The following is a 23,534-nucleotide window of genomic DNA, read 5'->3' on the forward strand; positions in this document are numbered from 1 at the left end:
GGCATTGATCCGGATCCGGCCTTAAGCTAAACGTCGTTTCGGCGCATTGCCGGAGCCGACATTTAGCTTTTTCAGAGTGGTTACCATGGCCGCCGGGACGCTAAAGTCCTGACAGCCATGGTAAGTGTAGCGGGGAGCGGGGGAGCAGTGTACTTACCGTCCGTGCGGCTCCCCGGGCGCTCCAGAGTGACGTCAGGGCGCCCCAAGCGCATGGATCACGTGATCGCATGGATCACGTCATCCATGCGCATGGGGCGCTCTGACGTCATTCTGGAGCGCCCCGGGAGCCGCACGGACTGTAAGTATACCGCTCCCCGCTCCTACTATGGCAACCAGGACTTTAATAGCGTCCTGGGTGCCATAGTAACACTGAAAGCATTTGGAAGACGGTTCCGTCTTCAAATGCTTTCAGTACACTTGCGTTTTTCCGGATCCGGAGTGTAATTCCGGCAAGTGGAGTACACGCCGGATCCGGACAACGCAAGTGTGAAAGAGGCCTTAAACAGCACATGTAATATAAACTTGCCCAACCTGGGTTTCGCCACGCTTCTTTAGGGGAGTCACGTGCTTTGTCTATCCATATTGGCGGTATTTATATCCCATCAAAGCCTATGTCACTTCTGCTTATTGCGGTTAAAAAATGTATGTAGAAATCTATTGCTCTTCAATAATCACAGACTAACAATCTGAAAACGGTTTCATCATTATTAAAAGAAATCCCAGTGAAAACCTATTCTGATGGCTCACATATGTAGACCATTTACATCCCGTATTCAAGAACCTCCTACTGACTGCGATCTGGGTTACCCTCATATTGATTACCTAGTGTTTGTAACTTGCGAGGTACACCCTGTTACTCCATTGATAGCCCATTCTATAGTCAAGCCCTTGGGTTGTAAGTAGTGTTGAGCGAACTTGTGGTTTAAGTTCGGCGTCTAAAGTTCGGGTTATCGAACAATCGCGTTATGGATTCTAAATTCCGTTATGGTCCGTGGAAGCGGAATCCCTAACGGGATACTTCGATAACCTGAACCCCGAACTTTAGACGCCGAACTTAAAACACAAGTTCGCTCAACACTAGTTGTAAGGTTTGCATATTAAAAATCCATTATGCTTCTTTCAAATTAATACGTTTGACTGGGTCTCCCCCTCTCCATCTATTTCTCACCAACTCCACTCCCATAAATCTCACACCTCTAGGGTTCTTTCCATGATGTCTATCTAGTCTCTTTTTTTTTTTTATATTCTGGACTTGTTTCCAGTTTCCTTAATGTTCTACCCACGTACTGGAGTCCACATGGACATTCCAGTACGTAGATTACTCCGGCACATTCACAAGAAATATCTCCTTTGATTTTAAACTCCTCCTTATCCTCTATATTGGTTCTAATGTTTTCTGCCTCTTTGTCTTCTTGCGTTCTATTTCTGCACCCCACGCAAAAACCCCTACTCTTGCACGGCTCGTCATTCGTTACGCTGCTGTGAACCAGCTTGTTTCTAATCGTTGGTGCTCTTTTGAAGATGAATAGTGGATTCTTGGGTGACAATTTTCACAGTATTGGGTCACTTAAAAGGACCCTCCAGTTCTTTTTAAAAATATTTTTGATCTGGGGACATTTCTCCGAATATTGGGTTAGAAAGGCAAATTTATATTCACTCTCCCTTTTTCTTATGGGCTTGGTTCTTATTTCCTCTTTCTATTTCGTTCTAACTCTTCTGTTTTTATATCCCTTTTCTTCAGATGTAGTAGTTTCTATAAATTCTCTGAAACTGTCCCTTCGGAATGTCTCTAACCCAAGGCCTGTAGTGACAACTGTTGATGTCACTGTAGCCATTGCGATCTGCACGCTTACAGTATGTTCTGGCTGGGGTGCAGTTTTCTCAAAAATCTCTAAATCTAAAAGACTAATGGACATCTGGCTAATATTTTCAGTGAATTTGATATTCCAATCATTTTCATTGATATATATCGAATATACTATACTACGTCTCCACATACAGATGCAGTCATCTATATATCTTTTCCACGCCAAGAGATTTCTATTGCTGCCCTCTATTTGTAGAAAGGCGGTGGCATAGATCTTCTCCCAATGGGAAGCTGGGGGACTCCTGGAGTCCTCTCCTATACGTGCGTGTGCGCAGGAGTCCTCTGAATGAATTCCATGTCGGGGTCGTGGGTGCAATTTTACAGATCGGAAGAGGACCCATTTATTTCTGTGGGGCCACAAAACATACAGACAGGACACCGTGTGCTCTCCGCATCCGCACTATCCTGGCCCTGCAAAAGGGGAAAAAATATATAAAAACGCGTTACTATGACTTGCTGTGTCCTCTTTAGGTCCATTCACACGTCTGCAAAATGGGTCCGCATCCGTTCTGCAATTTTGCTGAACAGGTGCGGACCCATTCATTTTCAATGGGGCCGGAATGTGCTGTCCGCATCCGCGCACTTCCGGATCCGCACTTCCGTTCCGCAAAAAATAGAACATGTCCTATACTTGTCCGCAATTGCGGACAAGAAAGGGCATTTTCTATGACAGTGCCGGCGATGTGTGGTCCGCAAAATATAGAATGCACGTTGGCGTTGTCCGTATTTTTCGGATCCGCAATTTGCAGATCCGCAAAAGACATACGAACGTGTGAATGGAACCTGAAGAGCAGGAACAAACTGACTGATTGGTGAAAGTAAGCAAATGGATTCCATCAGGGAAGCCTATGCCGGGAGGTAATTTGAATGCTTTCCAAAACCTCGGGGTCTGAGTGTTTAGGTGCTTTTCCACAGCAGACATTACACTTTGGTTAGAAGGAAGCCATGCGGTTAGAACTATAAAATGTGATCACACGTAAGAAGTACCACTGAGGGTGTTAATGCGAGATCACAGCCTTCCAGTTAATGACCGATCTGAAAAACATTGGATGTGTGAATAAATTCTGTCAGTAGTTGGGAGGGGGGGGGGGGTGAGAGAGACACATTAAGTTCAAAACCCGGGTGGTCCTAGTGAAATAACAGGTGCCGTGTGACATCATTGTACTATGTTCTGTTGATTATGGGGACCTGTCCGCTCTTCTGACATGCCTATTTTAGTAAATACTTGTATTTCTCTTGAAATAACAATTCTGGAGAGTTGATGCTGTCCTCTGTTATTCCTCCTGAAAATGTATGAATAGATTGGTAACATTCAGTTTTCATTCTCCTCAAGTGGTGTGTCTCTACACAGTCTGGCAGCACAGTTAGGGTACCACCTCATGGCATGGTCGTCTCCCTGTTGCATTGGGTGCAGTGTGCCCATGCAAGCCTCAGTGGGACCTAATTAACCTGAGACTGCATTGTTAATGCCCGCACGCCGCCCACAATACTGCGCAGCCATTAACCATGCAAAACAACTAAACAGTACAGTCTGATTAGTTAAATTGGGGTCCACTGCGGCCCGTACAGTTGCGTAGTACTTGACCAAAGCGCTGCTACGTCGCAACCGTGCTATGTGGTCGTACCCGTCAGACTATGTAGGAATACCCCCCAAATTAGTAACAAAGAGTTGTGAGTTTATTCATAAATTTCTAGGAGCAGTAGTAGAGGAACTGCACAAAGCAAAGATGTGAGAAGATTGTCCAGAATTATTTCACGTGGAATGCCAATACTTACTGAATTAGTATTTAAGGTCAAAGATATATGTAAGAACAAATCTGAATCTCCAAGCATTTCTGTCCCTGGAAATCTTGACATCGCATTCTAAGTAAAGGTCCATTTCAAGCCCTTGACAGTCGTCAGATGTTCAGCACCGCAAATCTCTGTGCAGTCAGTGCCAAAGGGCTTTATTTCAGTTTGAGATGACAGAATTCACGAATGTGATTTTCTAACATATACAGCCGTGAAACAGGAGATCTGTTAATTGGCAAATTGTGAATTTGCCTCGTCTCTAGAGAAGGTATTGGTCCAGATTTACTAATCCTAAAGATGACATGAGGCTGGTCTAAATGGTCACCAGAAGTGCACACTTCGGTGAAAAAAAATGGGATTGTTGCAAAGCTCGGCATGCAGTTATGTCTCAGGCGGATATGTAAGTTCTTACAGGTGTCTTCTGATATTAGACACTGGGTCATGCCACATGGGGCGTAAAAGTGCTTCCCCCCCGTTATAAAAAGGCTCTGAGGCTACTTTTGGGTAGTGTACTTCATGATGAGAGATTGACTGCTAGACCTGCCTCTACGACGTACTTGGGGGCATTTTGCCAAGTTTGCAAACTTTAAGAGGAAACACATCGAGAAGCAGGATGGTTGTTTTGGCAAATTGCCGTCGTTCAGATGTAGGCATTGGGGGCTGTGGTTATGTGAGGGCACGCACACAATGAAGTACAGGCTCCAGACAGACCACCAGTAGAGAGGATTGTTTTATCCGCAGCTCCCACAGTTTAATTACCCACCATCCAGACACTGGTGGCACATTTATTACACACCCACGTCTTTGTCCAGACTAGTTCTAGGCGCTTAGCAGAAGGAAATTCGGTGTCACGGCGCCCATTCCGTGTCCTGCCATTGACAGCCAGATACCATTGCCTTCTAGGGTTGCGTCGGGTATCGAACTTTTAATACCAAATCGATACTTTTTCACCCGGTTCAATACCAGGATTTGATTTTTTTTTTTTTTAAATACCAGAATTAGTATCTTTTCTTATTAGAGAATATGGCGATCCATGGTATCGAGTATTGCAATACTTTTTTATGGTATCGAAATCGAATAAAAATGTTGGTATCGTGACAGCCCTATTGCCTTAGTTTTCAGTGGTTTTGTGAATGAGAAGCCTGGACTGGAAGAGTATCTTCTTTAGTAAGAAATCCAGGCTCGTTGGGGTCCCACTACGGTCCGGATCGAGTATGGAGCCCTTCAGTCTCGTCTTGTATTCAGGCTAGAGGGTCCTTCCGCCTCCTTTTATATCACCATTACATTCACACATAGAACGTTTGATTCCATTCCAACATCTCTTTCCTGGTCAGTGAGTTAATCTGTTGCCGGGATAGTCACTTTTCTCCGACTCTACCACTTAGGCCTCCTGCACACGACCGTTTTTTTTCCCCCCGTTTACTGGCTGTTTTTTGCGTTCCGTATACAGAACCATTCATTTCAATGGTTCCGCAAAAAAAAACGGAATGTACTCTGCATGCATTCTGTTTCTGTATTTCCGTTTTTCTGTTAAGTTTAAAGATAGAACATGTCCTATTTTTGCCTGAAAATCACGTTCCGTGGCTCCATTCAAGTCAATGGGTCAGCAAAAAACGGAACACATACGGAAATGCATCCGTATGTCTTCCGTTTCCGTTCCGTTTTTTTGCGGAACTATCTATTGAAAATGTAATGCCCAGCCCAATTTTATCTATGTAATTACTGTATACTGTATATGCCATACGGAAAAACGAAACACAACGGAAACAAAAAACGGAACAACGGATCTGTGAAAAACGGACCGCAAAACACTGAAAAAGCCATACGGTCGTGTGCAGGAGGCCTTACTTTGAGACAGATTTTTATGCCAGAATTGTGGCGCATCTTAGACCCCTCCCTTTTCTGCTAGACCCTGCCTCCTTGTGGAGCATGATTGGGGGGGGGGTAAGGTGTAAAAACCTTAAATGCGTCAGTTTGTGCCGCTTTAGGCTACTTTCACACCTGCGTTAGGTGCGGATCCGTCTGGTATCTGCACAGACGGATCCGCACCTATAATGCAAACGCTTGTATCTGTTCAGAACGGATCCGTTTGCATTACCATGAACAAAAAAAATATATTTTTATTTTGTTCATGATAATGCAAATGGATCCGTTTTGACTTGCATTGAAAGTCAATAGGAGGCGGATCCGTTTTCAATTGCACCATATTGTGTCAGTAAAAACGGATCCGTCTCCATTGACTTACATTGTGTGTCAGGACGGATCCGTTTGGCTCAGTTTCGTCAGACGGACATCAAAACGCTGCAAGCAGCGTTCTGGTGTCAGCCTCCAGAGCAGAACGGAGGCAAACTGATGCATTCTGAACGGATCCTTTTCCATTCAGAATGCATTGGGGCTGAACTAATCCGTTTTGGGCCGCTTGTGAGAGCCTTGAAATGGATCTCACAGGCGGACCCAGAAACGGCAGTGTGAAAGTAGCCTAAGCCAGGTTTTCGGTGTAGACACCTTAATAAATCTGGGCTGTTTTCAGTTTTGAAGAAAATGCATAATCCTTTTTTTTTTTTTCTCTACTCTAGTCATATCTGCTAAACTGAAAGACAGCAGAAAGAACTGGTTCGGCCCAAGCCCGTACGTGGAAGTGTCAGTCAATGGACAATCAAAGAAAACTGAAACCCGGAACAACACGCACAGTCCCAAATGGAAGCAGCACCTCACTGTGTAAGTAGCGTTCTATCAGGATGAGACGACACAAACATGGAGACACGCAGGGTACCTGTGCAATCTATTACAAGTGGCGCTGCGCAGTAGTCTAGTATTGTGTGCGCTAGTTATTTTACTTGTGTGCGCTAGTTATATTACTTAAGCTTTTGTGTGTTGGGTTCAGTAGTTGTGGAGTTGTTACCACACGTTTTATGTCTTTCTTAGTAAATGTGTTCCTCATCAAATAACATTTCTGTAGCTTTTTTCTCTAGAACTTTGTGTTGTGGGATTCCTCTGTTATTCTTCCTTGAAATTTGTGAATAAAGTGATCAGTTATGGAGGGTCCCTACTTGGGCTACTCTCATACTAGCTCTAGAGAACCGGCAGGCTGTTCCGGCAGCCCTCTGACACGGGGACTGGTTATGCAGAATAACATGGCACAATGCAAAGCTCTAAGAACAGCGCTGGCTCAGCTATTTCTGTCGGCCTCATAGAGATGAATTGGAGCAGTGGCCGCACAAGCGCAGTGCGCTCCTATTCGCTACCATGGGGAGAGCGCTTGGTGGTGGCCGGACACGGTCCTCCGGCCACCACCTTCTCCGCTCCGTTCTCTGTGTAGGTGAGGGTCCCAAAGGTGGGACTCGCACCTATCGGACAATAGGTGCATATTCTAGCAATATGCCCCCATTGTCTCAGATGGAATACCCCCTTAACTGAAAAGGAAATCAGATTTTTTTATTTATTTATTTTTTAAGAAAAGCCCATACTTACCAATAGAAGGTTTAAAACACCAGGTCCCTGCAGGCCGCTGAGAGGCCACAAATTCATATGAGGGAGACTGCGCAGGTTTGATGAGCATCCACTCAGACACCTATCATCCCGTGCCAGTCACACAGTTAGTTGTAGTGCTCTATGCTGGTTGCCAGCCTCCTGGTCATGCCCATCCTGTTAGATCTGGTGGGTTGTGAGCCTGCGTATTTTGGCCAAAATGTCAGATAATGCCTGGTGTAGATCATTATTGCAGGATGCAGCCTGGTCTTATGATTTTGGGGGAGAACAGGGTGTCGGTGCTTTTGTCAGCGATTGAGTACCGTTCGGCGGTATGGGCTGCAGGTAGGTCCTGTAACGCTAATGAAGACTGCATTGTTAGTGGCAGCTAGGCACCTGCCATACTGTGTGGCTGCTAGCAATGCAGACGACTAAACTGTGCAGTCCTCATTGGTTTAACAGGAGCCAGTTGTCAATTGTACGGATGCAGGGCGGCAAAGTCGCAACCATGACATGATCATGCTGTGCGGTTGTACCCTTAGCCAGCATGGTGCACTACACCTAACAGTGTGACTGGCACCTTATCTCTGTTCATTTAGAATACTGATCGGCCACCACCTCATGGAGTGGGCGTTCATCATAGACCATTATAACCTTTCTGAGTCCTGCAGTGAAGTGGTATTTCAGCCTTGTATTAGTAAGTATGGCCTTTTCAGAGACGCTGTAAATTTGACTTGCTTTTCAGAGGAATAGAAGTACAGTAAGTAACTTTCAGTATAGTTTATCTGAATAGTAATCTGTAATGTTACCAGGCTTCTAATATTAATGACTGGATAGGTCATCAATATCAGATCAGCAGGGGTCCGACACTTGGCAGCCCCCCCCCCTCCAAATCAGCTGTCTCGCTTTCTGCTCTGCTGCTGCTTTGCTGTAGACCGCAGCAGCAGGAAAGGAGACGGGAGATGGCACGTACACTGTGCCCACCATCTCCTCATACAGCTGATCAGCGGGGTGTCGGACCCCCGCCGATCTGATATTGATGGCCTATCCTGAGCATATGTCATCAATATTAAGCCTGGAGAACCCGTTTAAAGCGTCCTTAACCTTTCAAAAAAAGTCTCTGCACTCAGACCCTTACAGGTCAAAATATTTGAAATATCAAAAGTTTTGTGAAAAGTTAGTGACACTTTAAAGAGGACCTTTCACCAGTATAAACTATGTGAACTGAGTATGCTGGCATATAGAGCGGCGCCCGGGGATCTCACTGCACTTACTATTATTCCCGGGCGCCGCTCCGTTCTCCCGTTATCCCCTCCGGTACCTTTGCTCCTTAAGTTATAGTAGGCGGTGTCTTCCCTTGTCCTGTGGGCGTCTCCTTCTCCTAGGCTGCAGCGCTGGCCAATCGCAGCGCACAGCTCACAGCCTGGGAGGTTTTTTTCTCCCAGGCTGTGAGCTGTGCGCTGCGATTGGCCAGCGCTGCAGCCTAGGAGAAGGAGACGCCCACAGGACAAGGGAAGACCCGCCTACTATAACTTAAGGAGCAAAGGTACCGGAGCCTATAACGGGAGAACGGAGCGGCGCCCGGGGATAATGGTAAGTGCAGTAAGATCCCCGTGCGCTGCTCTATATGGCAGCATACTCAGTTCACATAGTTTATACAAGTGAAAGGTCCTCTTTAAATACAAGGCAAATATATATATATATATATATATATATATATATATATATATATAGAGAGAGAGAGAGAGAATTTATTTTTATTTTTTTTGCAGCCCGAAGGCCAATTTCCCAAGAGCGTATTAAGTGCGAGAAATATGTGTGTGAGAGACATTGTCCTGAATGCTGCTTCTGTGATATGGACCCACAGTATTATAATGATTTATAATGCTGTGTGTTCCTGCCTGACCTTAACTCTAAGGAATTGTACTTCGATAATGCTGTCAGTACAAATCGTTAGAGTTGAGGTCAGGAAGAAACACTCAGCATTATAAATCATTATAATGCTGTGGGTCCATGTCACAGAAGCAGCATTCAGGACAGGATATACCTCTCCTACACAGAGTGTCAATATTATATTGTTGGCACCTTGTTATTTCTACATATTTTGTGTATTCATTTAATTTTTGTTTCTCGCTTCCGTTTGCAGCATTGTTACCCCATTCAGTGTGTTAAATTTCCGCGTATGGAGCCATCAGACTTTAAAATCAGATGCCCTCCTTGGCACCGCATCGCTGAATCTGCAGGAAACCCTACTTGCTAATAACATGAAACGTGAGTATGCCTCCTACTGTTGACATGACATTTCATGTGAAGGAGGAACAGCATGGGCTTTCCAATCCTGGTGCTGCCTTTTGTTTCATTTGTAAGATTCCTTCAGATGTTATCAGGTTGAAGTAATCGCCTGGTTGCTCTTATGACACAGCCCTACAGTAGTGGCTCATAAGATCCATCTGACTACACGGAAACGCTGACCTATAGCCATGAGAGAGCTGGTCCCCTGGCATCTCTCTTCTAGTGTCCAAATTAAAAAGAACCCAATTGGAAGCTTGCATCCTTATTGTATTTACTTTCTCAATATTCCTCCAGAACCCTAGTGCTCTCTTACAGGGTAAGGCCTCATGCACACAACGGTAGTTTCGGCCCACAACCGGTCCGCGGTCTGTTCCGCAGCCCTGCAAAAAGAAAAAGTTGCCTATTCTTGTCTGCAAAACGGACAATAGGACTTTATAACAAAGGGGAGACCGTGCAGATCTGCAAAACGTGGAACACACATGGCCGTGTTTTGCTGTGAAAACTCATACAGTTGTGTGCATGGATGGGCATAGCTTATCTAGCTTTGCACTCAGATGCTAATTACTAGAAGGCAGTTAATTCACATGCTGCTCAAATATTTTAAAATTGTTAAAAATGGAGAAAGTAGCAAATAATCCACACAGGGAAAGACCTTCGAGCTCCACGCCTAGGAAACTCCTCTATCAGACACTCCTGTAGGTAGTCAAGGAATCCCAGCCGTAGTGAAGCTCAGACGTCCACCGTATAGTAGGAAAGTTTATTATACTTACAAACAGCTTCTTGTTAAAAGCATATAAAATTATGAAAGTGCACACACACAGGTATAATAAACTTTCCTTCTATACGGTGGACGTCTGAGCTTCACTACGGCTGGGATTCCTTGACTGCCTACAGGAGTGTCGGATAGAGGAGTTTCCTAGGCGTGGAGCTTGAAGGTCTTTCCCCGTGTCACCAATTAACCTTGTATCGTGAATGGAGGAGGTGTCGATAGCACCGCGGTCCCCCACTTTGATGAATTGTCTGTTCCTGTGATTTTACCCACATCACATTGAGGATCTGCAGCGCAACAATACAGCTACGTATCTTAGTGACTCATTTTCTACTGTAGATTTTGTGGTGTAATGTGCTCAAGTGTTCTGGGGTGCATGTTGTTCAATGAGTCGGGCTGCGGAAGCGTTTTGTAAAAGCGACACGATGTTGGCGAGAGCTAAAACAAAAAATTACACCTGCGACAAAGGCTACATGCACGCGAACGTTGTTTGTTTCCGTGTCCGTTCCATTTTTTTTGTGGATAGTATGCGGACCCACTCATTTCAACGGGTCCACAAAAAATGCTGCATCAGTATGTCCGTTTCAGAGCCTCGCAAAAAAAAAAAAAATAGAACATGTCATATTCTTGTCCGTTTTAGGCATTTTTGCAATGGATCTGCGGGAAAAAAAACTGATGGCATACTGATGTCATCCGTTTTTTTTTTGTGGACCGCAAAACGCATACGGTTGTGTGCATGTAGCCAAAATCTGACTTTTCTACGCCAGAATACTGACAGAGCCATAATAAATCTCCCCAACAGTCTGTTGCTCTTTTGTGTCGCGTACTGGTATAACGGACCCCAGCGCTGAAGTAAGGTGCTTAAAGATCATCAAGTTTGAATCTTTAAAAAAATAAAATACATTTAATATATATAAATCAAATAGAATTTGATCAGATTAGCGTCAGGAGAGGTAAGAGAGAAGCTGCAGACTGAGCCATCGTGTCTGACAGAATTATTTATTGAAAAGGAAACACAACACAACAGTGCACAAAGTGTTAAAAGACGTCCATAGTCCATGAACCTGTGGCTGGCATCCAGCTGGGAAGAGCTTTGTTAGCGTCTGTCTGTCCATCATTAGCTCTGTCAGTCTACTTCACCATTGCGGAGAACACTTCTGACGCAGACAGCAGGTTCCGATAATGGTTTAACCCTTAAGGCCCCCATACACTAGTGTCCTGTACTGACACTCTCTGTTTGGGGACTCTTGCCTGACAGATAACGCTGGGGAAGAGAAAGATCTGGCAATCCTTTTGTTGTCCCGGGAGTAGTGCTTCCGTCGTGTTCCGTTCCGCATCTCCGGATTTGCGAACCCATTGAAATGCGGAATGACAATGTAACTATGCCCGTGTATTGCGTATCCGAAATTGCGGTTCGCAATACGGGAACGGGACACCAACTGTCGTGTGAATGAGCCCTAAGATGGTAAGTCTTTCAAACGGATGTAATACTATCCTCATGCATCTAGTGGTAGTGATGCTGAGCAGTCGGCCCGCTCTTTTTAGGCCTCCTGCACCGAACCGTATCCGTTTTGAGGTCTGCAAATTACAAATCCACAAAATACGGACAAGATGCGGTCTGTGTGCTTCCCTCAATTTTTGCAGGTCCTACTGTTTTCTTGTCCATAAAGGGTTCTGTAATTCTATCATTTGTGGTCCAGCCACATGGATGCAGGCAGGATGACATCCTTGTGCAGTTTTTTTGGGGACCCATGTGTGATTTACAAAAAATGTGGATCTGACACGAACCCAAAATAAGGTTGTGTGCATGAGGCACTAAATCCAAACTTACTGATATTGAGTGATTGTTATCTTTTAGAAGTAGGAATGCATTGTTTTATCTTTAGCACATAGAAGTGCATTGTACAGAATTGATTATTTGAATAATAAATAATATTTTGGATCATTTTCATTTCAGTGGAGGAAGTGATTGTGAACTTACAGCTGCAAGGAGACAGAGAGACAGTGGGTGACTTATCAGTGTGCTTGAATGGGTTGCAGGTAGATCCAGAGCTCTTGGCTAATGGAGATGCTACTTGTGTGCCAGGTAAAATCTAAATGTGTTTTTGGGGGGGAAAGGGGGAGGACCAATTAAAATATTTTTTAAAGGGAGTTTTGAAAATGCTAAACTGCTGACAGCTCGATGTAGGGGCTGGGGAGTAAACTACAAACATACCTTTTTGTAGAATTTTATTATCAGGAGTAGAGTGCTTATGAACATTTATTCTGCCAAGTTCTGCCCCTGCAAGCTCCCAGTGCGGGGTTTCACCGTGAAGCGCCCTCTGCTCATTGAATCGAGCTGCTGCACAGCCCCTCCCTGCTGCTCTGAGTGACTGTAGCATCTCACCAGGAGACCACTACCCGTACTCTTTGCTCCGAGTGACCGCTGTAATGAAGTGGCTCAGTGCAGAGAGTGCTTCACAGTGAAATCCTGCCCTGGGCATTTGCAGGAGCAGAACCTGGCACAATTTATATTCACACTATTCCCGATGACAAAGCTCCACAAAAGATGTTTGTACTGCACGCCCCAGCCCCTACTTAGTGCCATCAGCAGTTTAGCATGGTTTAAACTGCTGACAGACTATTTTTTATTTTTTTTAAATGGGTTCTCTGTCTGATAAATATACAGTTAAAACCAGAAGTTTACATAAATATATAAAAAGACACATGTGCATGTTTTTCTCAATATCTGACATGAAATCAGAATAAACCTTTCCTGTTTTTGGTCAATTAGGATTACCATAATTATTATTATTTGCCAAATGCCAGAATAATGAGAGAGAATGTTTTAAGGCATTTTTATTACTTTCTGCAAAGTCAAAAGTTCCATTACATTAATATTTGGTACCATTGCCCTTAAACTGTATGACTTGGGTCAAATGTTTTGGATATCCTTCCACAAGCTTCTCACAGTAGGTCGGAATTTGGGCCCATTCCTCTTGACAAAACTAACTGAGCCATGTTTGTTGGTCGCCTTTGTCGCACCTGCCTTTTCAGCTTTGCCCATACGTTTTCAATAGGATTGAGATCAGGGCTTTGTGATGACCGCTCCAAATCATTGACTTTGTTATCCTTAAGCCACTTTGTAACCAGTTTGGCAGTATGCTTCGGGTCATTGTCCATTTGGAAGACCCATTTCCGCCAAAGCTTTAACTTCCTGGCTGATGTCTTGAGATGTTGCTTCAGTATTTCCACATAATCTTCTTTCCTCATGATGCCATCTATTTTGTGAAGTGCACCAGTCCTACTTCAGCAAAACAACCCCACAACATGATGCTGCCACCCCCGTGTTTCACAGTTGGCATGGTGTTCTTAGGCTTCTCCCTTTTTTCTCCACAAACGATGGTCATTATGACCAAAAAGTTAAATTTTTGTTTTGTCAGACCACAGGACATGTCTCTAAAAATATAGGTCTTTGTTCCTGTGTGCATTTGAAAACATTAATCTGACTTTTTTTATGTTTCTTTTGGAGTAATGGCTTCTTCCTGGCAGAGTGGCCTTTCAGCCCATGTTGATACAGTACTCGTTTCACTGTGGATACACAATCTTACCAGCTTCCGCCATCATCCTCACGAGGTCTTTTGCTTTTGTTCTTGGGTTTGTATATTTACATGTCGGACCAAAGCACGTTCCTCTCTGGGACACAGAACCTTTCTCCTTCCTGAGCGGTCTGATGGCTGGACATTCCGATCTTGTTTGTACTTGCGTATAATTGTTTGTACAGATGAACGAGGCACCTTCAGGTATCTTAAAATTGCACCCAAGGTTGAGCCAGACTTATGCAAGTCCACAATTCTCGTCCTGATATCTTGGCTGATTTCTATAGACTTTCCCATGATACTACACAAAGAAGCAGTGTGTTTCAGGTGTCCATTTAAATACATCCACAGGTGTGTCTCTAATCAACAAACCTAACAGAAGCCTCCAAACACTCATCATCATATGGGCAGTCCAGGATTGTTTAAAGGCATAGTAATCGTAGTGTATGGAAACTTTTGACTTTGCAGAAAGTAATAAAAATGCCTTAAAACATTCTCTATCTCATTATTCTGGCATTTGGCAAATAATAATAATTATGGTAATCCTAATTGACCAAAAACAGGAAAGGTTTATTCTGATTTCATGTGAGGTATTGAGAAAACCTGCATATGTGTCTTTTTATATATTTATGTAAACTTCTGGTTTCAACTGTAGATAAATTCCTAAATGTCTTTCATTATTTATAATGGCTTGGGACAATCAGTGGAGAAATCAAAATGCAGCACGTGTCTGGTCTCCATTCCTACACTTCTGCCTGCCAGTACGAGGTGAACTTTATTCCGACAGCTGCCATTTTAATTTCTCCACAGAGTAAGGCTACTTTCACACTTGCGGCAAAGGATTCCATCAAAACGTATGCAAACTGATGGCATTTGTCAGATGGATCAGGATGACAAATGCATTGAAATGCCGTATTCGTCTCTCCGGACGGATCCAGCATTTTTTTTAATTTTTTTTCCACATTTTTTGCAGTCTGAGCATGCGCAGACTGCAATGCCGGAACACTCAGGGTTGGATCCGGCATTAATGCATGACAATGGGGGAAAAAATGCTGGATCTGGTGTTCCGGCAAGTGTCCTGAAAAGTCAAAAAGACTGAACTGAAGACATCCTGATGCATCCTGAACGGATTGCTCTCCATTCAGAATGCATGGGATATGCCTGATCAGTTCTTTTCTGGTATTGAGCCCCTAGCACGGAACTCTATGCCGGAAAGAAATAACGCTAGTGTGAAAGTACCCTAAGGCTCTATTCATTTTATGCTTAAGGGGGTTGTCTCACCTTGCAATTTGAGCACAGCCTGGATCTATAGCTGTGCACTTTCAGTTCATTCTGGGGCCGTCACACTGCATTGGATTGATGGCACAGGGAACGCTGTAATCATGCCCACAGCTTGCCTGTGCCTTGCTCGCTCCCCTGGCTGAGAGTGCAAGGGCACACTATATTCCGAACATGTAGTAGTTCACCCCCATGCCTGGAGCTGCTTTTTCTTGTGTTGAACAGCTCCCAGGCTTCTGACATCGGGAGCTGTTCAGCACAGTACATAGATGGTGGCCGGAACAGAAGGTAGCTAGTGCGCATGACCAGCTTTGAGAGCTCGCTCCGTGATCCCGGCCACCATACAAGCCAGCGCTGTACTTCCAAAGGGGCAGACGCGGCCACCGCTGCTAGATTGCAGTGGTGGCCGTAACCCCTGACAACGGGCATGCTCTAAAGGGCTACAAGATGAGGATTATCTAGGAGAGGATGCAGTTTTGAAGCATGAAGTATATTAGTATGTTGTTTATTATGGGCTTATATTGAACCTAACTATCATTGTTCCAAGTGAGACAACCCCTTTAAACCTTCTATCAGAGGTATGTGCCACTGTATGCATCCAATATAAGGCTACAACCAGGGGCGTAGCTAAAGGCTTATGGGCCCTGGTGCAAGAGCTCAGCTTGGGCCCCCATTCCCTCAGTGTTTTGTGACCAAGGGCAGGGAAGCATATAGCCTTCATATTGCCTGAGGCAAAAATTGAAACGGCATCCCCCCTCTCCTCCATTTTGACCTAACCGCCTTCCTCCATCCAGAGGTGTAACTTGACCAGCATGCACTTTCTATAATTCCGGTGTCTTCTAATGCAGCTCAAGGGTCTTTGGGCCCCCTCAGGCTCCTGGGCCCAGTAGCGACTGCTACCTCTGCACCCACTATAGCTACGCCCCTGGCTACAACATGCCACTGGTGCATTCGTGGAGTGTAGTTCACAGTGTGAACAGAGCCTTATAATTGCAGATTTTATGTTAATATTTTAAGTTTTCCGCCTGAGGGTTGTTCTGTAATCAGATGATGATCCAGAATATTATATAACCCAGGACCTAATGTATTATGTTCATCGGATAAAAAAATTGTACTCTATATGTGTATGCTAATATATGAATAAAGAGAAATGACAGGTCCTTTTTTAAGTACTAGCATTAAAGGGGTTGTCTCAGTTCAGCAGCTGGCATTTATCATGTAGAGAACGTTAATACAAGGCACTTACTAATGTATTGTTATCATCCATATTGCTTCCTTTGCTGGCTGGCTACATTTTTGCATCACATTATGCACTGCTTGCTTCCATGGTTACGACCACCCTGCAGTCGAGCAGCGGTGGATGTGCTTGCACACTATAGAAAAAAGCGCTAGACTATGCACACCTCCCCGGTCCCAGAGAGGCTGGCGCTTTTTCCTATATTGTGCAAGCACAGCCACCACTGATGTATTTTCAGGGTGGTCGTAACTAGTGTTGAGCGAATCGAGCTTTGGATCCTAGATTCAAAGTCAATTTGCTCCGTACTTCATTTTAATGCTGTACAGAGACGGGTTGTTGATAAGCGAACTTCAAGTTTGGGTGTCGGTATATGCTGAATTGCGTTATGGATCCCGTGACCACAATTTTAAAGGGAGTCTGTCATCAAAGTTTCACCTTTTTAACCCTTCCCATAGCTTTCTAGCAGCCTTACAGTTAATAAAAATGTTACCTTTGAGCAATCCTGGACTTATAAAACCGGCAAAAAACAACTTGGCATATGCAAATGAGCGCTCGCAAGTGCCCAGGTGCGGCGTTACCCTCGTAGGTGCCCAGCTAGCTCAGCCTTATCGTCGCTTCCCCCCGCCCATTCTTTCCCTCTGCCCGCCCATTCTTTCCCTCTGCCCGCCCATTCTTTCCCTCTGCCCGCCCATCTACTTACTTCTTGTTTCGCCGAGATCCCGCGCCTGCGCACTCAGTCCGTCGGCCGGCGCATGCGCACTGCGATGCCCATTCCTTGTACGGCATCACAGTAATTAATGCGCATGCGCCGGCTTTGCGCAGTTAGCTGGCGCATGCGCATTAATTACTGTGATGCCGTACAAGGAATGGGCATCGCAGTGCGCATGCGCCGACGGACTAAGTGCGCAGGTGCGGGATCTCGGTGAAACAAGAAGTAAGTAGATGGGCGGTCAGAGGGAGAGAATGGGCGGGGGGGAAGCGACGATAAGGCTGAGCTAGCTGGGCACCTACGAGGGTAACGCCGCCCCTGGGCACTTGCGAGCCCTCATTTGCATAGGCTACTAAGTTGTTTTTTGCCGGTTTTATAAGTCCAGGATTGCTCATAAAGGTAACGTTTTTATTAACTGTAAGGCTGCTAGAAAGCTATGGGAAGGGTTAAAAAGGTGAAACTTTGGCAGACTCCCTTTAAGGTTGGAATGCATAACAGAATGCCTTTAGGCTCAGTTCAGACCTGAGCCGCGCTGTAAAACGCTCAACAAGGAGAAACCAATGCTTCCCTATGGGAATGGTTCTCACCTGGGCGTTTTACAGCGCGTACGATCACGCTGTAAAACGCCCGACGCTCAAACAAGTACAGGAGCGTTTTTTTGGGCGCTTGTCGCGCGTTCCCGTACATAGACTTTCGGGAACGCTCGACACTGTGTGTACGCTTGTCTCTGTATGCGCGATTGTAAACGCCCGTACAATCGCGCATACAGAGCGCTCCTTTCAGAACGCTCAGGTCTGAACTGAGCCTTAGAGTCATTCCGTTTTGCATTCCTTCATAATAGAAGTCATCTCCTGCATAACGGAAACCAGTCGGATCCGTTATGCGGCCCATAGACTTCTTTTATGACGGAAGGACTCTAAAGGCATTCAGTTATGGCCAGTGGTAATGAAATCCATATCGGAATTGTAATAAAACCCCCGAACTCAAACTTGTAAAACACAAGTGCGCTCATCCCTAGAGACGGGTGTCTGTACAGCATTAAAATGTATGGGCTCTGGTGAGGTGAAGGGTGTTATAATTGAAGTTGTGCGAGACTTCGATGAATATCTTCGGCCATCGATTTTTAAACTTTAAACCTTTTTAAAACATGAATCTGAAGTCTGCTTCAGTATTGACTGGTACCTCGGGCCGAAGCTGACTTCGGATCCATGTTTTAAAGTTGAAAACTCAAACCCTGAAGTTATTCACCGAAGTCCTGCGAGACTTCGGGAATAACGAATTTCCTTCGCCGGAGCCTGTACATTTGAATGCTGTACGGAGATGGATCGAAGTTTTGAGTGAATCGACTTTGGATCTAGGATCCCAATGTCGATTCGCTTAAAGGGAACCTGTCCCCTCCAACAAACATCCCAAGCCGGCAGCAGTACCTGACAGTAGCCAGCAGCGTGTTTGTAACGATCGTTTTCTTCCTGCAGGCAGAGAAGCAAAAGCTGTAAAAACGATCTTTAAAGGGACACTGACAGGCCCTGTAAACATATTTAGTTATTCCTATGCAGTCAGATTATTCCAATGATATATGAGTACCCCCTGTCCGCATTGTAAACCATGTAAAAACAACTTTATATTCATCTGTCAATCACATTTCTTTATACCCAAGGGGCGTTTTTTCTCATACCTTTGTGCCCAGCCGCGCCTCAACTGTCGATTCCTACCGCCGCCCAGCTCATTATTATTCACTGCGCTGGGCGGCTCTTACATTCCCCGATCCTGTCAGCGGAGAGAAGAGTTTCTTGGCCGACGCAGGCTCATTAACTATCTGAATTTCTGATGACATCAGCGCTCTGAAGCACTGGATAAGAGTGCCTTGGAGGAGAGATCGGACGCAGGCGCATTCAATTACAGGCTTGGGAGGGTGCCGGCGCATGCGCAGATGGTCCGATGGAGGCCGATGCCCATAAGTCTCTATCGGGCATGTGCGGGAACTGACAGGATCGGGGAATGTAAGAGCCGCCCAGCGCAGTGAATAATAATGAGCTGGGCGGCGCTAGGAAGCGACAGTTGAGGTGCGGCTGGGCACGAAGGTAGGAGAAAACCCGCCCCTTGGGCATAAAGGAAGGTGATTGACAGATGAATATAAAGTTGTTTTTACATGGTTTACAATGCGGACAGGGGGTACTCATATCATTGGAATAATCTATGACTGCATAGGAATAACTAAATATGTTTATAGGGCCTGTCAGTGTCCCTTTAATCCCCTGCCGGCGCACTTCTCTAGTCAGGCTTGAAGTCACGGTGACCACGCCCACTTTCCCTGCCCCTTCGCTGTGATTGACAGCCGGCAGTTTGGCAAAGCCAGCCGAAGTGTCGTGCATAAGCTCTGTCAATCACAGCGAAGGGGCAGGGAAAGGGGGGTGGTTACCGTGACTTGAAGCTAAGAGGCCGCTGCCCCCGTGACTTCAAGCCTGACTAGAGAAGCGCGCCGGCAGGGGATTAAAGAACGTTTTTACAGCTTCTGCTTCTCTGCCTGCAGGACTAAAATGATCGTTACAAACACACTGCTGGCTACTGTCAGGTACTGCTGCCGGCTTGGGATGTTTGTTGTAGGCGACAGGTTCCCTTTAACACTAGTCATAACCAAAGAAACGAGCAGTGTATAATGTGATGAAAAAAAATAATCTACCCAGGAAAGGAAGCAATATGGACAGACACAATACATTAGTAAGTGCCTTGGACTAACTTTCTCTACATAATGTCACTTGCAGAAGTGACACAACCCCTTCAAATCTTTATCAGAGCGTATGCTCTCTATTCAGGTTGACCTACGTTAGAACACACAGCTCTATTTTGGGGGAATTAGATTTTTATGGTATTTCTTTATTCTGTTCTTGTGTAGCTTCCACTGATAACTCAAGAGTACAGATTGATGCTGCGGCTGCCAGGTAAGGGCAATTCTACGTGTACAAATGTGAATAGTACCAATAGTGACTGGTTTATGTGCACATGACTTGAGTTATGACGGATATACCAGACTGACGGACTGAAAGTGAAGCTGTCAGCTGAAGAGACCTTGTTACAAATTTAAAGATTTTTTAGATTTCTTGGCAAGTGTTCCTTTTCAGATTTACCCTCTGGTTTTAATAAACTTTTGCCCCCTGTCTCCAACCGTATGGTGGCCTTCTTTTTACTGATGCAAGCATTTAGATTTTTATCTTCAGTATTATATTTGAGGATATGTTCCTAAGACCTTGTTCACATCTGCGTTAGTTTTTCCACTCTGCTGTCTGAAAGGAGGAGAACAAGGAAAACAACTGAAACGCTGGTTAACTTGACGGACCCCAGCTGACCCCATTGACTATAATGGGCTTTGTCAAGTTTCTACCAGGGAGCCAGGCATTTAACTTAAGATAGTGCTGCATGCTGTGCTACTTTGTTCGCATCCTCAAACTGCGGCCCTCCAGCTGTTGTAAAACTACAACTCCCACAATGCCCTGCTGTAGGCTGATACCTGTAGGCTGTTCGGGCATGCTGGGAGTTGTAGTTTTGCAACAGCTGGAGGGCCGCAGTTTGAGGATGCTTGCTTTAATGGATCCTTCAGTGCAGATAATAATGAGGCCTAAACCTTTTTTCTTTCCTTGGAAGTCAGTGTGAGACTCCACCGCTGTTATAATCAGGATATTCCTCTTCACTGGCTGTAATAAACTCTGAAATACTTTGCCTAACACTCCTGTGTTCCTCATCTGATCCTACTGTAAGCTCAGGTTTACGAGACTCCTTTTAGTAAATATATTAGGAGATATTTCTAGTCATTTTCTATAGTGAATTTGTAGGCTCTCGAGGTATATTATGCTACAAATGGGAAATGGTAGTATTTTGTCCTGCTTTTTGCCAGAATCTCTGGAGACTCCTTAAAGGGTTTGTCTGCTTTTTACTATCAAAGACCTATCCTCAGGATAAGTCATCAATATCAGATCGGCCAGGGACCGATTCCCGGCACCCCTGCGAATCAGCTGTTTGAAGAGAAGGCAGCACACGTACTAGCTCTGCCTTCTTTGCTCTGTTTACCTGTTGCCACAGGTGCAGCTGATCAGAGGGGGTGGTAGGAGTTGGACCCCCGCCTATCTGATATTGATGACCTTTCCTGAGGATAGATCATTAATAGTAAAAAGCGGACAGCCTCTAAATCTCAGCGTTTTCTGAACTTAATCCCACCCATGTGTACAACTATCAGTGACAGACAGCTATCTCTGTATACACACTTACACAGAGATTGCTATGAATCACTGATGATGCCTTCTTGTGTACAACTGAAGTCAGAAAAATCTGAGATTTAAATCTATAAATTAAAAGTTTTACTGAATGTTTTCCCACAAAATGAAATATCAATCTGCTCAGCTCCTCCTGCTCTATAATACGCTGCCTGCAGATTACATGTCATATTGTGGTGACCGGTCCTGTTTAATTAATTTCTATGTATCCGCACCGTTGCTCTGGTGAATAGTTTTGGCTTTGTTGTATTTGATGGTCCGTGTAGCCCTTCAACCCAGATTGTTTTTCAGCACTGATGGCACAGATGGCGCCAGTCCAAGTGAAGATCGCAGATCCAATGGCACCAATTCACCATCCTTGTCCAATGGAGGTTTTAAACCCAGCAGGCCACCCAGACCATCGCGGCCACCACCACCTACCCCTCAGAGAACTTCTATCTCAGGTATGGTGAGAAAATTTGAGTTTCAAATCAATGACTTGGATGCTGTGATTAAGTCTTCCTCAAAATCCCTGTCATTTCTTTGAAAGCGTATTGTCAACCTTGATGCACAAATGTTTTTTTATTTTTTATATTACATATGTTAATGGTTACCTTCAGTTAAAGAAGTTTCATTAATTTGTAGTTTGCAACCTGCTCCTAGTTTCAGACTTTTCTCGTGGCCATGTCCCACCCAGCAAAACATGCTGGATCAGTGTGTTTAGGATGTTGCTCTCCACCATCTCTCAGCTTAATTCCTGAAATGCAGGGGAGCGCACAGCATCATAGATTACAATGTTGCTTTGCACATCGGGCCACCCGTGGAACTATTGTCTCGCACTCATAAGATCGAATGAGTGCGGGACAATAGCCCCGCGGGCGGCCAGACTTCCACAGCATCATTGTAATCTATGATGCTGTGTGCTCCCGTGCGCACGATCACGGACCGTATATCTCGGAGGGCATACGGTCGTGTGCAAGAGGCCTAATACTGAGAGAAGGGAAGGGAGAGCACTTAGATTTGTCAAATTCAGCAGCAGCACCAGTCATGTGAAGCAGTTGCACACACTCTGCAGATGCACAATGGTAGCAGCTTCTTACTAGAAACTATTTAGGGACCGCGCTGCTACCAGCAATAATAGACACAATGCAGACTTCAACACACGCTCCAGCGGGCAGCTGTTATAAATCCACTCCTATGGACGTTTCCTGCAGCGTCTAGATACCAACCGAAAACTTCAATGTACGGCACCAATTCCTTCACAAGACAAAGAGACACATAGCGCAACACCCAAGTGGTAAAAGTAAGTATCCAATTTATCGTACTTACAAAGTCCCATGTGATAAAAGGCATTTCATAAAATTAATTTTTTAATGAAATGCCTTTTATCACATGGACTTTGTAAGTACGATAAATTGGATACTTGCTTTTACCACTTGGGTATTGCGCTATGTGTCTCTTTGTCCGGTTGGTATCAAGACGCTGCAGGAGACGTCCATAGGAGTGGATTTATAACGGCTGCCCGTGTGAGCGTGTGTGGAAGTCTGCATTGTGTCTATTATTGCTGGTAGCAGCGCGGTCCCTGCAACTACTTGTGGATTTGCCTGTTTTAAGGAGACTGAACCTACTCCTGGATAAGGGTTCCGCTGCTTATTTGTGACTGTGCATCCAGCCCCCCCCCCCCCCTTTTCTTTCTATATTTAGTAGGACGTTTTGTAAGCAAACGATAAAAAAAAAAAAATTCAGTTCAGAGTTCACCTGTTGCAATCATCTTCAGGAGCCAGGGAGAGCAGTATTTCATGACTGGGAGGACTGGTATGTGCTGTGTATTGAGTGGATACCAGTGCTGGGCTTATGCAAGAGCTGCTCAATACAGATTTTAGCAAAACAACTGGGCGAGTTCAAGTAAGGGACCCCACGTTTTGGTAAGGGTATTTCTCACCACCTTCAGCTTTGACAACATAAAACTAGTGACAGATTACCTTTAAATTGTCCTCTGCTTCCTTATTGTGAAAAATGCTATAGTAGTGCTGCCACATGTCGAGGCTGTGCTGCATTTTGAATATGATAAAAAAAAGCGTGCCATTTGTGCAACAGCATACCTGCGAAAAAAGCTAATCACACAGCAAAACTGAGTGACATGAATTACAAAATTTGGAGTTACATTCATGTAATTTAAAATCTGCTGTGTGTTCACCATAACTGTGGGTATGTTGCTGCAAAACCTAGCCCCCCCCCCCCCCCCCTTCCCCCCACATTCAAAGCGCAGCATAGCCGCAACGTGTGGCAGCACCCTCAATC

At 44.9% G+C, this 23,534-nt stretch overlaps 1 protein-coding gene across 1 annotated transcript in view; it reads left to right on the forward strand.

Moving 5' to 3' along the window:
• The window catches only part of ITCH (itchy E3 ubiquitin protein ligase), a 105,638-nt gene that overhangs the window by 54,292 nt on the left and 27,812 nt on the right, over positions 1-23,534 (forward strand). Inside the window, exons 3-7 of the mRNA XM_040438638.1 lie at positions 6,235-6,376; positions 9,273-9,397; positions 12,145-12,273; positions 19,883-19,928; positions 21,546-21,697. Of these exons, the coding sequence (XP_040294572.1) occupies positions 6,235-6,376; positions 9,273-9,397; positions 12,145-12,273; positions 19,883-19,928; positions 21,546-21,697 (594 nt within the window). The remainder of the gene's footprint in view (positions 1-6,234; positions 6,377-9,272; positions 9,398-12,144; positions 12,274-19,882; positions 19,929-21,545; positions 21,698-23,534) is intronic.

The sequence above is a fragment of the Bufo bufo genome, chromosome 6 (genome assembly GCF_905171765.1).
Source record: "Bufo bufo chromosome 6, aBufBuf1.1, whole genome shotgun sequence".
NCBI classification, from domain to species: domain Eukaryota; kingdom Metazoa; phylum Chordata; class Amphibia; order Anura; family Bufonidae; genus Bufo; species Bufo bufo.